Source organism: Nesoenas mayeri (assembly GCF_963082525.1).
Source record: "Nesoenas mayeri genome assembly, chromosome: 1".
Classification (NCBI taxonomy): Eukaryota; Metazoa; Chordata; class Aves; order Columbiformes; family Columbidae; genus Nesoenas; species Nesoenas mayeri.
In genome coordinates this window covers 214053575-214070901 of record NC_137541.1, presented here as the reverse complement: position 1 = coordinate 214070901, position 17327 = coordinate 214053575, and the positions used below count along the sequence as shown (strand labels likewise).

Below are 17327 nucleotides of genomic sequence, written 5' to 3'. Positions count from 1 at the left end.
CCCCGCTCTGAGCCCAGCCTTCCAACCCGTTTGTGACCCACCCGCTGGTCCAGCCCCCCAGACATGGCATCCTGCCCTGGGCATGAGGACGGTGGGACAGGATGCCGAAATCCCTCCTGAAGTCAGGGCGATCGTTGTCCCGTCAGCCGCAGCTCCGTCACTGCACCGCGGAAAGCAGCAGGACAGTCAGCCCACGCTGTGCCCCCCGCTGCTCCCTGTGGCTGCAAACGTGCTCGGGGGCTGCCCCATGGTTGTCCCAGGGACCGGGGCGTGGCGGGCAGGACAGAGGCCCTCGGATCATCCTTCTGGCCTTTTCTAAAGGTGCAGTGCGATATTCTCTTTCCTCCGATTGTCAGGGGTCTCCCCTGATCTCCACCACGTTTAAAAGAGCAGCCCTGTCAGCACCTATCGATGCAGCCTGTGAGACCCCATGGATTTCTATTGATCAGGTTCACTGAAGAACCCTGACTTAGTGTTTATCCCTGTCTCGTAACTCCCTGAGCCCTTCCAAAAAGCATGGAGGCCTGAGACACCTTGTTGGTGACGGCTGAGGTGGAGGAGGCATTGAGTGTCGCAGTCGTGTCTGTGTCTGCTGCCGCTAAGTCACCCACCGCATTCATGAATGCGCCTTTATTCGGTCTTTTGCTACCAATGCAGTGGTAGAGGGTCTTCTCAGCAGCCTCAGTTTTCCCTGTGAGTCTCAATCCCATTGAAGTTTTAATTCCTGACACCATCCCTCCGTGTCTGGGCAGTGTTAATCAAGCCCTCTTCTGCAGCTTGACCCGCACCCACCTCCCATATGCTGCCTTTTTGCGTTGCAGCTTAGCCCCAAGGTCGCTGCTTGGCCGAGGCCATCTGCTGATGCGCCTCCTTGTTTTGCTGAGCACCGGGCTGGACCGTTCCCGTGCGGGGTGTGCTGTCTCGATGGACCGTTCCCGTGCGGGGTGTGCTGTCCCCATGGACCGTTCCTGTGCCTGTGTGTGCTGTCCCCATGTACCGTTCCTGTGCGGGGTGTGCTGTCCCGATGGGCCGTTCCTGTGCTGGGTGTGCTGTCCCGATGGGCCGTTCCTGTGCGGGGTGTGCTGTCTCCATGGACCGTTCCTGTGCGGGGTGTGCTGTCTTGATGGACCGTTCCTGTGCCGGGTGTGCTGTCCCCATGGACCGTTCCTGTGCCTGTGTGTGCTGTCCCCATGTACCGTTCCTGTGCCAGGTGTGCTGTCCCGATGGGCCGTTCCTGTGCGGGGTGTGCTGTCCCCATGGACCGTTCCTGTGCGGGGTGTGCTGTCTCCATGGACCGTTCCTGTGCCAGGTGTGCTGTCTCGATGGACCGTTCCTGTACCAGGTGTGCTGTCCCGATGGGCCGTTCCTGTGCCGGGTGTGCTGTCCCGATGGGCCGTTCCTGTGCGGGGTGTGCTGTCCCCATGGACCGTTCCTGTGCTGGGTGTGCTGTCCCGATGGGCCGTTCCTGTGCCTGTGTGTGCTGTCCCGATGGACCGTTCCTGTGCCGGGTGTGCTGTCCCCATGGACCGTTCCTGTGCGGGGTGTGCTGTCCCGATGGGCCGTTCCTGTGCGGGGTGTGCTGTCCCCATGGACCGTTCCTGTGCCGGGTGTGCTGTCCCGATGGGCCGTTCCTGTGCCAGGTGTGCTGTCCCGATGGGCCGTTCCTGTGCTGGGTGTGCTGTCCCGATGGGCCGTTCCTGTGCCGGGTGTGCTGTCCCGATGGGCCGTTCCTGTGCCGGGTGTGCTGTCCCGATGGGCCATTCCTGTGCCGGGTGTGCTGTCCCCATGGACCGTTCCCGTGCGGGGTGTGCTGTCCCGATGGGCCGTTCCTGTGCGGGGTGTGCTGTCCCCATGGACCGTTCCTGTGCCGGGTGTGCTGTCCCGATGGACCGTTCCCGTGCGGGGTGTGCTGTCCTGATGGACCGTTCCTGTGCGGGGTGTGCTGTCCCGATGGGCCGTTCCTGTGCCGGGTGTGCTGTCCCGATGGGCCGTTCCCGTGCGGGGTGTGCTGTCCCGATGGGCCGTTCCCGTGCGGGGTGTGCTGTCCTGATGGACCGTTCCCGTGCGGGGTGTGCTGTCCCGATGGGCCGTTCCTGTGCTGGGTGTGCTGTCCCGATGGGCCGTTCCCGTGCGGGGTGTGCTGTCCCGATGGGCCGTTCCTGTGCCAGGTGTGCTGTCCTGATGGGCCGTTCCTGTGCGGGGTGTGCTGTCCCCCTGGACCGTTCCCGTGCGGGGTGTGCTGTCCCCATGGACCGTTCCCGTGCGGGGTGTGCTGTCCCCATGGACCGTTCCTGTGCGGGGTGTGCTGTCCCGATGGGCCGTTCCTGTGCTGGGTGTGCTGTCCCGATGGACCACGCAATGCTGGGTCTGGCCACGGCCGGCACAGGGCACAGGGTGCAGAGTGCAGTGCTGGGTCTGGCCATGGCTGGCACAGGGCACAGCGCGCAGGGCGCAGTGCTGGGTCTGGCCATGTCTGGCACAGGGCACAGCGCGCAGGGTGCAGTGCTGGGTCTGGCCATGGCTGGCACAGCGCACAGCGCGCAGAGTGCAGTGCTGGGTCTGGCCACGGCCGGCACAGCGCGCAGTGCTGGGTCACCAGCGCTGCCCGGGCTGAGTGGGCTCGGAGAGGCTGGATGAGGGCCGGGCTATCCCAGGAGCAGAACGAGAGGACAAGGCAAGCAGGGAGAGTAACGCTGCCGGTGCTGTGCACAGCTGCAGCGGGTTCCAGAGAAATCCCGCGCTCGCAGCCAATGCCGCCTTAACAAGGCCAAACGGCAGCAGGAGCACCGGCCCGTGCTTCTCAGAAACCCTGGCCTCATTCTGCACTCGAGCAGGATGCTCTGCAGGACCCTGACTCAGCCTCCTTTCTCTTCAAGACCAAGATCTGGCTGCTGTCAGAAACACAACCCTTGTGCAGTATCAAGATGCACTGGTGCAGCTCTCGTCTCCTGACAGCAAAGGATTTCCCTTTGCAGAGTGGGCTCCTACAAGATAGAACGGGAAGGTCAGAAAACCCTCTGCCTCTGCAGCTGGTTTATCCAGGAAGGGGGTGGGCTGCCTGGTCCACCTGCCAATGCCAGTGCACAGGGGTTCTGAGAACAACCTTGGTCTTACAGGGGGAGAATCAGACTCTGGGGTAGCAGCAGTGATTAGAAGTGGGTGTTCAGCGGAGAATGTAATGAACTGTAGAAACAATTAACCGTGCCTCCCTCTCACTGCTGGTCTGGCCGGTCTGTGAATGGGAACGCCTGGAGCCGCGATGTCAGAGCTGCAGGGCGGCCGCTCCGTGCCTCAGGGAGCGCCCTCTGGAGCCCCGACACCGGCGGGTGCGGGGCCCCGGAGCCCCGGCGTCGCGGTCAGCATGGCACAGAACGTTGTCACCAAATGGGAGGTCTCACTGCACCCGTGCTTTGGGGGCGTCTCTGCTCTCGGTACGTGGGGTTGCAGCTGCACATGCTGTGGTCTTGGGCAGAAAACAGCGAGCACTTCAGCTCTAACCACTGTGCCTGGTCTGCCTGTGGGGACCCTGCAGGCTCGCAGGTGCCCTGTGCAGATGAGGTGACCCCGCAACTTTGTGCACTCCTCGTATCCGCATGCTGACCTGCGAGCTCATGCAAGTGTCTGATTCCGCAGCCTCCCGCGTCTCCTGTGGCTCCTCGGGGGAGCAGCCAGCCTTGCCCACGGGCGAAGGGGCAGAGCTGGGGGTGCCGCAGGAGCTCCATTCGGGCTCAGAGCTCTGACCCCCTGCTCCCACAGATCCATCAGCGGGCCCTGCACAGCCCAATGGGGTGTTTCCTGGGCTGCTCCATAGACGGCTCGACCCCATTTCCCTCGTACTTCTCAGGCAAACATCAGGAGCCTCATAAGCAAGCAACAGTGAAACCAGCTGCTGATCCAAGGTTTGGGTGGGCGCTGGATGGAGAGCCTGGGCTGCCCTGCTTTAGCTTCTAGCGAAGTTCCTGGAGAAATATCCAGACTCGGTTTTAAAATTTCCAGGAGTGGTGAACTCACCACAGGCTGTGATGAGCCCTTTTGGTGGTTAATTACCCCCACAGCTGAAAATGTGCAGCACGTCCCAGGCTGCGTGTGCCCCGCGCTCTGCGGCCGCGGGTCCGTCTGGACAGAGGCGTCTGCCATGCCCAGGGGCTGCTCAGACCCTCCCCAGGAGCCATCGCCCCCCGCGTCGGGGGCTGTGCTGCCTGGGGTGGTGTCGGGCGCTGCGGCGCTGGGCGCCGGCGCCAGCCCGGTGCCACGGAGCACACAGGAGTCTGCGGGCAGGAGGGCCTGGCCGGGGCGCCACAGCCGCAGCCGCAGCCACAGCCACAGCCGCAGCCACAGCCACTGCCACAGCCACTGCCACAGCCACAGCCACAGCCACAGCCGCAGCCCTAGCCACTGCCACAGCCACAGCCACAGCCGCAGCCACAGCCACAGCCACTGCCACTGCCACAGCCACATCCACAGCCGCAGCCATAGCCACTGCCACAGCCACAGCCACAGCCACAGCCACAGCCACAGCCACAGCCACTGCCACTGCCACAGCCACATCCACAGCCACAGCCACTGCCACAGCCACAGCCACAGCCACAGCCACAGCCGCAGCCGCAGCCACAGCCACAGCCACTGCCACAGCCACAGCCACAGCCACAGCCACTGCCACAGCCACAGCCACAGCCACAGCCACAGCCACTGCCACAGCCGCAGCCGCAGCCGCAGCCACAGCCACAGCCACAGCCACAGCCACAGCCACAGCCACTGCCACAGCCACAGCCACAGCCACAGCCACTGCCACAGCCACAGCCACAGCCACAGCCACAGCCGCAGTCACAGCCACAGCCACTGCCACAGCCACAGCCACAGCCACTGCCACAGCCACAGCCACAGCCACAGCCGCAGACGCAGCCGCAGCCGCAGCCACAGCCACAGCCACAGCCACTGCCACTGCCACAGCCGCAGACGCAGCCACTGCCACAGCCACAGCCACTGCCACAGCCGCAGCCGCAGCCGCAGCCACAGCCACAGCCACAGCCACAGCCACTGCCACAGCCGCAGACGCAGCCACAGCCACAGCCACAGCCACTGCCACAGCCGCAGCCGCAGCCGCAGCCACAGCCACAGCCACAGCCACAGCCACTGCCACAGCCGCAGCCGCAGCCGCAGCCGCAGCCACAGCCACAGCCACTGCCACAGCCGCAGCCGCAGCCGCAGCCACTGGGCTGTGCGGCTGCCCCACGCTGAGCTGACACAGTTCACTGCTCCTTCAGGGGGTTGTTGTCCCTGTGGCTGTTCTCTGGGCACCAGTTCAGCACCACCCTGCAGTGACACTAGGACCAGACACAGGTCTCCAGCAGCGGGTGCACCTGTGCTGGTGTAGCAGCGACGTGACCTCCCTTGGGCCCTGCGCGGGCTTGTACAGGCAGGATTTGTGTTAGACGTTGATCACAGTCCCACAGCGGGATGGGGAGGTGGAGTGCCCCAGATGAGCAGGGGAACCCCTCTGGGGTGCCTTGCCCTGGCTGCGCAGCCAGCAGCGCCGCCGGCGCCCTGAAGCAGTGTGGCGGGGAGATGCCTCTGGTGCCAGAGAGGTGGTGCTGTGCTGCTCAGCGGTGAGAGCTCATCTGATTCTCCCCGTTCCCAAATCCTGAGGCGGCGCCTGCGGCGGAAGCTGGATCTCCAGATAGCATCCGCCGGGGTGTCGCAGCACGGCTGCATCAGAGGCGGTTGGGGTGGGGACGTGGGGCTGTCCCAGAAGCCCCAGAGCCCCTGGCCTGAGGCGCCTAGAGAGAACATCTTCCTCTGCTGCAGGGCTCGTTGCTGTGCGGTGTGTTAAAGCAGCTGACGTGCGTTTGAGAGCACCTCCCGTCCATTTTGAAGGAAACAAGTTATTAATTTGGCACGCAGTGCCTGTTGCAGTCACCGTGGTAGCGTACCAGTTTCAGGCGCATTTCCATCTGCAGCAGCAGTGAATGCTACCAGCTGAAAGCCAGACAGAGCCCACGACTCTAGTGTTGGTGCAGGGCTGTTACCCAGTAATAACACCCAGCGTGGAGTCAGAACACAGGTAACCTGAATACAGGTTTCAGCAACGTCAGTGAGGTCAGATTTGTGCTCCGAAATGACCGCAGTGCAGGGGCTGGGGCGGGGGGGGCGGATGTTGCACTGGGGGAGGCAGGTGGGTCCAATCTCCCAAAGCGCCTTGGGCCGGGCTGCTGCCATGGCACCTGCGGCTCTGAGCTCTGCAGCTGGAGCAGGGAAGGGGGATCCTGTTTCATGGCGCTTCTTCTGGCAGCTGCGGCGGGGTTGAGGAGCAGGTTCTCTGTACAGGAGCATGGTGCTCATTGCAGATGTGCTCTCAGCTTCTCCCCTCGGGCTTCCCCCCAGACCACGGGCGGCAGGGCAGGATGGCTGGTGAGGGTGTGTTGCAGGCGCCGCCTGCCCTCCTGGGTGCAGGACTCACCGGGGCTCTGGGGCACCGCCTGCCCTCCTGGGTGCAGAACCCCTGGGGCTCCGGGGCTCCGCCTGCCCTCCTGGGTGCAGGACCCACCGGGGCTCCGGGGCACCGCCTGCCCTCCCTGGGTGCAGAACCCACCGGGGCTCCGGGGCTCCGCCTGCCCTCCTGGGTGCAGGACCCACTGGGGCTCCGGGGCTCCGCCTGCCCTCCTGGGTGCAGGACCCACCGGGGCTCCGGGGCACCGCCTGCCCTCCCTGGGTGCAGGACCCACCGGGGCTCCGGGGCACCGCCTGCCCTCCCTGGGTGCAGAACCCACTGGGGCTCTGGGGCACCGCCTGCCCTCCTGGGTGCAGGACCCACCGGGGCTCTGGGGAACCGCCTGCCCTCCTGGGTGCAGGACCCCCGGGGCTCCGGGGCACCGCCTGCCCTCCTGGGTGCAGGACCCACCGGGGCTCCGGGGCTCCGCCTGCCCTCCTGGGTGCAGGACCCACTGGGGCTCCGGGGCTCCGCCTGCCCTCCTGGGTGCAGAACCCACCGGGGCTCCGGGGCTCCGCCTGCCCTCCTGGGTGCAGAACCCCTGGGGCTCTGGGGCTCCGCCTGCCCTCCTGGGTGCAGAGCATACAGTGCGTAGAGAGGGAGGTCCCAGCTCTACCTGATTTACTCTTTTCTCCCGCCCCAGCTGTTCTCTGCGCTCTCGCTGTTCCTCCCCGTCTGACGGCGGGGGGCGGTTGGGGCTGGGGGCCCGGCCCGGAGGAAAGCGCCGTTGGAGCCCCCAGCCGGGCCCTTCCTTGGCGCGCGAGCAGCGTTCCTGCGCCGCTCGCTCGCGGGAGCCGCGGCCCCAGCGCTGCTGCTGGGAGGAGCTGTGGCTGACGAGGCCTGAACTCCACTTCACCCGGCCTGGCCCAGCTGCCTCGCTGCTGGCTCCGTCCTCCGGCTTTGTTCTCCGCGCAGCTCCCAGCTGGTGGACGGGCCGCGGGCCGCGGTGCTGCGGCCGGGGAAGGAGCTGCTTTCTGCTGACCTGAGCTCCGCGAGGAGCGCGGGGAGGACCCGGGGCCTTGCAAGCAGGGAGCAGTTCCAGTCCTCCCGCTGCGTCTGTAACTGCTAATGCAATTCGTGTGGCCCTGGCTGTCCCTGGGCGCCGCCTCAGTCATCCTCTGAGTCCAGGGCTACCGGGCACGGAGCTGGCAGAGCAGGACGGCGCCAGGGCCATGGTGAAAAGGGGCTGTTTTCCTTCGCACCCTAAGTGTCTTTGCAGAAAAGGAGCAGGGGGCCAGGGCAGCTGCTGTGACCGCGTGGGTTGTCCCCGGCTGGCCATCCGCTGGCTGCCATGCGGCTTGGCTGCTGCATCCTTGGCCTGGCCTTTCTGCACCCCCTCCCCATGTGGCCCTTTCCTTTGCTGAGTCAGGTCTGTTGACCTGGGTCGTGGATGTGGCCCCGGGGGCGCAAGAGGAGGACAGAGACAGCACTGGGCTGTGGACGTGGTGATGGGCTGTGTCGGGCTGGTGGTCTTGTGACGGTCGCCCTGTTCATGTGGTGTCTTCCCTCATCCAGGTGACAGCCACAGACGCAGACAGCGGCACGTTTGGCTCCCTTTCCTACTCCATTGGCTCTGGCATCGTCAGCATTGTCCCCACGCAGTTCAGCGTCGACAAGCACACGGGGCAGCTGTGCACCGTGCAGCCTCTGGACCGCGATGAGGGCACGTCTGCATACGACTTCACCGTCACTGCGGTGGATGGGGTGAGCGCTGGACAGGCGGCAGGGAGGCCGTGCTGCTGAGTCAGCACCGCGCAGGAGATAGAGTCATAGAATCCTTGCGGTTGGAAGAGACCCTCAGCATCAAGTCCAACCATAACCTGACTCCGGCACTGACCCGTGTCCCTGAGAACCTCGTCTAAACGCCTTTTAAAGTGGTGACTCCAGCGCTGCCCTGGGCAGCCTGTTCCAGTGCCCCACAGCCCTTTCCGTGAAGAATGTTTTTCCTCATACCCAATCTAAACCTCCCCTGACACAGCTTGAGGCCGTTTCCTCTTGTCCTATCACCAATACTGTAGAGATGCTGTTGTCCTTGCCCCTGTTCTTTGCACCATCTCTGATCTGGTCCCTCCACAGGGTGGCCTGAACTCCATGGTGTATGTGAAGGTTTTCCTGGAGGACATAAACGACAACCGCCCGGTGTTTTACCCGCTGGAGTACGCTGCCAGCATCAGCACGCAGAGCATGCCGGGCACGGCCGTGCTGCGCGTGACTGCCCACGACAAGGACGAGGGCCTGCACGGAAAGGTGACCTACCGCATTGTCCTGGGAAACTCGCCCCCGCTCTTCTCGCTCAACAAGGACACAGGTGAGCGAGCTCGGGGCAGCCAGACAAGGCAGCAGTCAGAGCAGGGACGCGGGCAGGGCAGGGCCAGCCCGCAGGTCACTGCTTGGCCACCTCAGCAGTGCACCCTGCCGCCTGGACACGTCCGCACTTCCCCCTGCCGCGTCTGCCCTGTCTCGGCGTCTTGAGCCTCTGGTAGCCCCTTCCCCGTCTCAGCCCTTGACCTCTCGTTTCTGCACCCTGCTCTATTCCTCATTTATTTGTGCCGCCTCCCTACCTCTCCCTCACTCCTCATCCCTGACTCACCGCGTGCTGCTTGCTTCGCCCCATCAGGCTGTGTCCTGCCTCGTTTCTTGTCTCTGCGCAGCTCCCTTCTCTGCCCCGCTCGGTTTGCTCTCCTTCCCTGTAGCCCTCTGTGGCGCTCGCCTTTCCCGTGGCTGCGCCGGGTCTGCCTTGCTTTGGCCACCAAGGCCAGAGCGGTGCCTGCGGGCGGTGGGTGCGGGAGCACGTGGTGCCGGGGCTCTCGGGAGGACAGGAAGGTGTCCTGTGCTCAGCACAGGCGCCGGTGTCTCTCCACAGTGGTTCCCAAGTTCCCAGAACGTGACTGGGGTGAGACAGGCCGAACAGCCGTCCTGACGCAGGGCCCTCCTTTATGGAGGTGTCCAGGATAGCTCTTCGGTCCTACATTTCCCCCAGGGGCCTCACCGACAGCCCGGATCCCACCTGCTGTGCTGCGGCCCCCGCCACACTGGAAGCTCGTTTCCCCCCTTTACCTCTCCCAAGACCTGCCCTCTGGGCCATTTCCCCCCTCCCTCACCACCGCTTAGCTTGGGGCTGGCCTTGAGGTTGGAAAGGAGAGTGTGAGGAGACTTGCCAAGGAGGGTTGCTCTTTACTCCTGCTCTTCATGGTGAGCTCCCTCCTGCAGCGCATGTTGTTGCCCCTTTGGTCTGTCTTTCAAGCTTGTGGTCTGGCCTGTTCCCTTGGTGCCGGGTGGCAGCAGTGACCTCTGGGCTGCTTTCTTCCCTAGGTGTCATCTCCCTCTCGTGGTCCCTGAGTGGCAAAGCCAACACCTTGGTGCAGCTGGTGATCTCCGCGCAGGACGGCGGGGGCCTGCAGGCGCAGCCCAACGCGCGGGTGAACATCAGCATCGTGGAGGGCACGGTCTCTCCCCCTGTCTTTGAGCAAGCTCAGTACTTCTTCACAGTGCCCGAGGACGTGCTGCAGGGAGCCAGCGTGGGGGCTGTCCGGGCCCAGAACCCTCCAGGTACGGGCCAGTCCCTTTTGCAAACAGCCACCTTCCCTGTCTCAGAGTCATCCTGAAGGTCCAGCACCAGGCTGCCCACAGAACAGCCCTGTCTGGAGCTTCACGCCCGCACGGGGGCACGTGCATCCAAACGTGCACCCGCGCGATCGTCGCTCAGTTCGGTGCATGCTCTGACGTGCTTACGGATGTGTGTACACACACACTTGTGCGTAATCTGTGCACAGAAGCACCTGTACACAGTGCTGCTGCGCACCCCCGGCCGGCGCCTGCCGGACGCTGCTCCCGGCGCGGCGCTGCCCGGGGCTCTGACGGGGGGACCCAGGTGCACCGATCATTCTTCCTGTCTCCATTTCCTTGTCCGCAGGTCATGCTGATGACATCTTTTATTCCATCTCCTCGGGGGATCCTCATGGCTACTTTTCCATTGACTCTGCCTCCGGGCAGCTCCGCACCAACCTGCCTCTCGACCACGAGTCCCAGCCCGTCCTCGTTCTGGACGTGCAGGCCCGAAGCGGTTCGCCTCCTGCCTACAGCAACACACGCGTGAAAATCTCTGTGTCAGACGTGAACGACAACGCGCCACTGTTCCCGGCCCCCTCGGACTCAATTCTGCTGCCGGAGGCCACGGAGCCCGGGACTACAGTGTACTCTCTGCAGGCCGAGGACCGCGACAGCGGCGCCAACGCGCAGGTGAATTTTGAGCTGGTGTCAGGAGGTGACGGCACCTTCAGCGTGGAGCGCTCGTCGGGGGCGGTGCGGCTGGTCGGCGCCCTGCAGTATGAAGCCAGCTCAGCCTACACGCTGGCCATTGTGGCCCGAGACAGTGGCGTTCCCCAGCTCAGCTCCACGTTCACGCTGCTGGTGCATGTGCAAGCCGAGCACGACAACGGGCCCATCTTCGACACGCTCACGTACCGCGTGGAGGTGCGGGAGGGGGTGCCTGTCTCCACGCACTTCCTGCAGGTGCGGGCCCTGGCGCGCGATGCGGAGTCCGCGACCCTCACCTACCACCTGCGCGCGGACGGGGATGCCGCCAGCTTCGGCATCATGCCCGACAGCGGCTGGCTGTACGTGAAAAGCGTGCTGGACCGGGAGACGCGGGACCTGTACGTGCTCACGGTGCTGGCCTCGGCGGGCGGCGGCGCTGCGGGGGCGGAAGCCCGGAAAACGGGTACCAGCACCGTGCGGATCAGCATCACCGACGAGAACGACAACAGCCCCCGGCTGAGCGAGGAGCGTTACTTCTTCACTGTTGCTGAGAATCAGGCTCCCGGCAGCAGCGTGGGGAGAGTGATGGCAAGTGACCGCGATGCTGGGCAGAACAGCCGGCTCAGCTACCGCCTGCTCCAGCACGACCCCAACTTTCTTATCCACACACAGACAGGTGAGAGGCGTCCTGGCCTGGGCTGGCACTGGCTGGAAAGCCACCAAAAGCCACACGGGCCAGGCCAGTGCCACAACAGAATATTCACCCTCCCTGCTGGGCTCCCCAGCAACGTACCTGAGCACAAGCTCTTCTCTAAAGAGGTTTTTGGGCTGAGCTGTGTCCGCACTTCTTGTTCACAGGGGAGCTCAGCACCAAGCATAGCCTGGACCGGGAGCAGCAGTCCAGCTACCAGCTCTTGGTGATCGTGCAGGATGGGGGAGCACCACCCCGCAGTGCCACGGGAACCATCTATGTCACCGTGCTGGATGAGAACGACAACTCTCCCGCTTTCCTGCACGTGGCCAGCGGTCAGGAGCTGCCGGTGCAGGTAGGGGCAGCAGGCTGGTGGCGCGGGGCGGTGATAGCCTCTGCTGCGGGGGCAGGTGCTTCTGCAGGGCCAAAGGGAGGGGGCAGGGGCACCCAGGAGAGTTTTGGGGTGGGAGGTAAGCAGGCACGAGTTGCATCTCCGCGGCAGCCAGGGCAGTCTGGTGAATCTGATCGAGATCTGGTACGACAGCCGTGTCCTCGGGAAATGCGGACGTCCCTGTGCACAGAGCAAGTGGGGACTGCGGAGGGCTCCGGAACCGGTAGGGCTGGGCAGCGGGCAGGAGCTCGCGGCTCACACACGCCTGCAAGGGAGCCCTAACGAGACAGCAGAGACAGGGCTAAAACGCTTGTGAGCAGGGAGGCTCGGGGTGCCATTGACTTCCAGGTCTCAGGACTTTTGTTATAGGCACTCGGCTTTCTGAGAGGTCGAGAAAGTGCTGCCCAGCTGTTCTTAGCCCAGCTTTCCCCCCGGCTGTGTGGGGGCAGCGGTCACCGGGCACAGCGCGCTGCAGACCCGGCCGTGTCTGTGCTGCTCAACAAAGGGGGTGAGGACTGACCCTCCACCCCCGTCTCAGCTGCTGCATCTGCCCCGCGGTATCCCCCGGGCAGTGGCACACGTGGCGGGGGCTCGCTCCACGGTGTCCCCTGGGCAGTGGCACACGTGGCGGGGGCTCGCTCCACGGTGTCCCCTGGGCAGTGGCACACGTGGCGGGGGCTCGCTCCGCGGTGTCCCCTGGGCAGTGGCACACGTGGCGGGGGCTTGCTCCGTGGTGTCCCCCAGGGAGTGGCACACGTGGCGGGGGCTTGCTCCGTGGTGTCCCCCAGGGAGTGGCACACGTGGGGGCTCTCTCCGCGGTGTCCCCTGTGCAGTGGCACACGTGGCAGGGGCTCGCTCCGCCGTGTCCCCTGTGCGGTGGCACACGTGGCGGGGGATCTCCGCAGTGTCCCCTGTGCACTGGCACACGCCGGGGCTCTCTCCGCGGTGTCCCCTGTGCAGTGGCACACGTGGCGGGGGCTCGCTCCGCCGTGTCCCCTGTGGGGTGGCACACGTGGCGGAGGCTCTCTCCGCGGTGTTCCCTGGGCAGTGGCACACGTGGCGGGGGCTCTCTCCGCGGTGTTCCCTGTGCAGTGGCACACGTGGCGGGGGCTCTCTCCGCGGTGTTCCCTGGGCAGTGGCACACGTGGCGGGGGCTCTCTCCGCGGTGTTCCCCGGGCAGTGGCACACGTGGCGGGGGCTCTCTCCGCGGTGTCCCCTGGGCAGTGGCACACGCGGGGGCTCGCTGGAGCTGGCCAAGCAGCGCTGGCAGCAGCGAGCAGGACGGGCAGCCGAGGCCCTGGCCTCGCCTCCTCTGCGGAGTGGGCAGGACCTGCAGCTGGAAGGATGTGCTGGCTCTGCATGTTGCTTTGCTCCAGGCAGCGTGCCCAAAGCCACCTGCACTGTGCTGGGTTCCATCCATGGCGGTGGCGGCCGCCCGTGTCTGCCGCGGGTTGTGCCGGGGCCGCGCGCCGCAGGGGCGGGTCGGAGCAGACAAGGCTGTACCGGCGGGCCGCCGCCACATCTGGGTGGCCACCAGCACAGGACTCTGGGGATGCCACAGCTCGATCAGGCCTTCCCTGTTCATTACTTACAACCTTCCCATCACAGGTCACAGCCGTCCCTTGGCCAGCCCCTTCCTGCACGTCCAGCTGGTGCTTTCTGCTCGCAAACCTGCCTGGCAGGTGCTGGCCTGGGTGAAGGCACCTCCCGGGCTGGTGGAGGCAGAGGAAGGCAGAGTTGGCCTTGTCCTCTGTCGGAGCAGGGCTCTGGCTGCTGTCACCCTGCAGCCAGGGGCCAGCCAGCAGTGGCATTGCCGAGGCTGAACAGGCTCTGCAGAATGGCGCTGCTGGCACCGTGCGTGCTGCGTCCCGTGTCCCGCGCAGGGACACCCGCCCGCGCTCGCACAGCAGCCTCCGCCGGCGATCCCAGAGCTCGGGGCGGAGGTGCCGGGAGTGCCCCGATAGAGCTCAGGAGGGCTTGTCTCGTACAAACGCACCACATAGCGTCCGTGGCCCTCGGGGGACAGAGCAAGGCTGGGACAGATCTGGAGTCCTGGGGCAGCTGTGGGAGTTTTGAACTAAACCAATATTTGAGCACTTGGGTTTGAAGCTCTCCTGCTCGAAACACTGGCAGAGAAGGACGAAGCACGGGAAGAAGCCACTGTTAATCATGAGATGTAGAAGAAAGGCTTGGAGGGAAAAGTAGAAATGGAATGGTCAATGCAAAGCTCAGTGGTTTATTGCGGACTTGCTCCGTGAAGAGTTCATCTCAACGCTCATTAGGCAAAGCAGAGGGAGCTTCTGTGCCAGCAGCTTTCCGCACCAGCTCGCGGGCGCCCCGGGCACGGGGCTGCAGGACGGCTGGTCCGGCGCGCTGCTGACACGGGCAGCACCGGGGCTGCTCCAGCAGTGGGTCCTGCCAGGGAATGGTCCCTGGGAAAGGGAGCAGCGTTTGTTTTCAGAGAGCGGGGCTGTCACTGCTGGGGCCTGCAGCTGCTGTCCTTGCGAGCTGGCATTTTCATGTCTCCTCCAGAGAGGCGACGGCTGGTTGATGTTACTGGTCTGTTTACAGTGGTAAAGGTGAGGGGTCCCTGTGAAAAACTGTAGAAGGATCTTGTTGTAGTGCTCAGTCAGGAAAGAAGACGGGAGACAAGTTTGCTGTTTCTAGATGGAAGGTGATGCACGTGGCAAACAGCAGCCTGAGTTTCACACGGTGGTGGGCTCTGGCCTGGCTGCTTACGCTCGGGGAGAAGACCGGGGCATTGCCATGGATGTGTTGTGAAGACGCCGCCCGGGGCTCGGCCGCGGGCTGAAGGCAAATCCAGTGCTGAGTTTTAGTGGGAAAGGAGCAGAGAATGAAAGAAAAGGTCGTTACCCTGCACCTCAGATTCTGCACGCGCTCCTGCCTCCGCGTGATCTCCTGTAGATAACGGTTTCTGTGAAGAAAGAAGTACCTGAACGTTCCGTGGCACGGGAGGCGCTGCGGGATGTAACCGAGGCGTGCAGGGAGCGGCACCGAGAGCGCCCGGGGAACGGGCGGTTTTGTGAACTGCTCTTTCTTCACAGTACCAAACCTGGGCGGCTTCGTAAGAAAGGACCAGGCAGCAGGTTTAAAATAGACAATGGCAGCGCTTTTTCATGCAGAACATAATTAAATTGTGAAATTGTTGTCAGGAGTTGCATGGGTTCAAAATTAGATGAATTCATGGAAAGAAGAAGACCCGTCAAAGGCTGCTGAACGAAACCGCGATGTGTGTCTCACGACGCGCCGTTCCCAGGCTGCTGGGGTCCGCGGGGCTGCCCCACGTGCACCTGGCTCTTTTCTCTCCTGGGGATCCGCTGCCAGCTGCTGCCAGCGCTGTGCCAGAGCTGTGCCAGCGCTGTGCCAGAGCTGTGCCAGAGCTGTGCCAGCGCTGTGCCAGCGCTGTGCCAGAGCTGTGCCAGCGCTGTGCCAGCGCTGTGCCAGAGCTGTGCCAGCGCTGTGCCAGCGCTGTGCCAGAGCTGTGCCAGAGCTGTGCCAGCGCTGTGCCAGCGCTGTGCCAGAGCTGTGCCAGCGCTGTGCCAGCGCTGTGCCAGAGCTGTGCCAGCGCTGTGCCAGCGCTGTGCCAGAGCTGTGCCAGCGCTGTGCCAGCGCCCCAGACGGCGCTGCGGCCTCGGGCCGGGCGGTTTGCAGCAGCCCTCCTGAGGGCGGGCGTCTGACCCGGAGCGAGCCCGCCTGGTGGCCCTTTACTGAGGCTTTGCAGAGGCAAGACCGCCTCTATTGCTGTTTATCGCTCTGTTTATGCGTCTGAAATGGCATCTGGACATGGAGCCTTTGTGGATGCTGCTCATCTGACTCCTCTGCTGAGTCACCGCTGTCCTCAGATGGGTTCGTTCCCTGTGGACGGGGAGCGTGGCCACACACGCGAAGCAGGAGCCCCTCGTGTCCTGGATGAGGGGGATGAGCATGGTTAGGGGTGAGGGATGACGGTGGTTGGAGATGAGGGTGGTTAGGGATGAGGGTGGTTAGGAGTGAGGGTGATCAGGGTGGTTGGGGGTGAGGGTGGTTAGGGATGAGGGTGATGAGGGTGGTTAGGGAGGAGGGGGATGAGGGTGGTTAGGGAGGAGGGGGATGAGGGTGGTTAGGGAGGAGGGATGAGGATGGTTAGGGAGGAGGGTGATCAGGGTGGTTGGGGGTGAGGATGGTTAGCCTGTTACGGGGCGGGGGTCGAAGCGGCCTCCTGAGCGCGGCCCCACGTGGAGGTGTCCACGCAGACACTCCTTTTCACAAACAGACAAGCTATATTTAGGTCTTCTGCCTCCATCACTGCTTCGAAATGCTGTTCCAGATTCCTTGATCTGGTAGTTTGAAACCGTCTCTCCATTTCCAGCCTAAACTAATTTCTGACCACTTTATACTTATTTGTTCTTGTGCCAATATTGTGTTTTTGCTTAAATAGCTCTTCTCTGTCCTTGGAATTTCCCTGCGCTGCGCAGTGTTTACAGAGCGCAGTCACATTGCGCTCGGCCTGGCTGAATGCGCGGCTCCGCCGGCCTCCCCCGGCGCCGCAGCGCGGTGCCAGCGGCTTGTGCAGCAGCGCCAGCACTCGCGGCCCTTCCCTCCGCTCTCGCTCGGATTCCGTTTGTCCTTTTCGTAGATGCACTGAGGCGGTGCCGCACAGAGATCACCCAGCGCAGCTGCGAGGATGAGTGGTGCCGCGGGGTGTGCGGGAGGGACGGGAGCGTGAGGTCTGAGACCTCGGGAAGTGAATCCGATGTCCTCTGGGGTGGAAGAGGCCGCAGAGCGCGTGCGGAGCGCGACGCTGCCCGCGGGGCGCTGCGGGACAAGCGGCTGTGCCGCGGGCTGCGGCGGCTCTGGGGGTGCTCCCGAAAACCGCCGGGCAGCGCGGAGCGCGGTTGTGTTCTGTACCTGTCCCGGAGAGGCGCTGCAGGCAGCGCTGGTGCGCGTGGGCTCTGTCGGGGAGCCGGAACCTCGCCGCGGAACGCGGGGTTAGCTGAGCACGCGGGTAGCTGATGTCTTGACGGTGCTGCTGGTTAAATGGTGGCCTTGAGAGCCAACGGACCGGCGGTCAGCAGCGCTGACCAGAAACCAACGCCAGAAGGGACAGGCCACGGGAGTCCAAGTGTCCGAGCCCAGGAAGAGCTGCCGGCTGCATCTCCAGAGATCGCAGACCTCGTGGGTGGCTGGTGGGACCCGAGGAGAGCAGATCACCCGCATTGCGGGGTGGCTGGTGGGACCCGAGGAGAGCAGATCACCCGTGTTGCGGGGTGACTGGCCCCCCAGCCTGTCAGTGCTCGCACCTTTGCATTTGCAGCTGAGGGGATCTGTTTGGGCAGAGAGAGACAGGGCTGTCACAGAGCCCTGGATTTTTGTAGCTGCAGAGACGTAACATGGGTGAAGCCGTGTCCTCCCGTCACCCGCGGGTCGCTGCTGCTGCGGGCCCCGGTGCTGCTGACTGGTTGTTGAACAGGGCAGGATGGGGGGAAGGCTGGCCAGGCAGA

The 17327-nt window shown here is 64.2% G+C and overlaps 1 protein-coding gene across 1 annotated transcript in view; it reads left to right on the top strand.

Annotated features, from left to right (window-relative positions):
* The window catches only part of DCHS1 (dachsous cadherin-related 1), a gene marked incomplete at both ends in the record, with an annotated part of 48546 nt that overhangs the window by 14301 nt on the left and 16918 nt on the right, over positions 1–17327 (top strand). Inside the window, 5 exons of the mRNA XM_080358188.1 lie at positions 8003–8191; positions 8564–8795; positions 9800–10036; positions 10401–11420; positions 11603–11790. Of these exons, the coding sequence (XP_080214314.1) occupies positions 8003–8191; positions 8564–8795; positions 9800–10036; positions 10401–11420; positions 11603–11790 (1866 nt within the window). The remainder of the gene's footprint in view (positions 1–8002; positions 8192–8563; positions 8796–9799; positions 10037–10400; positions 11421–11602; positions 11791–17327) is intronic.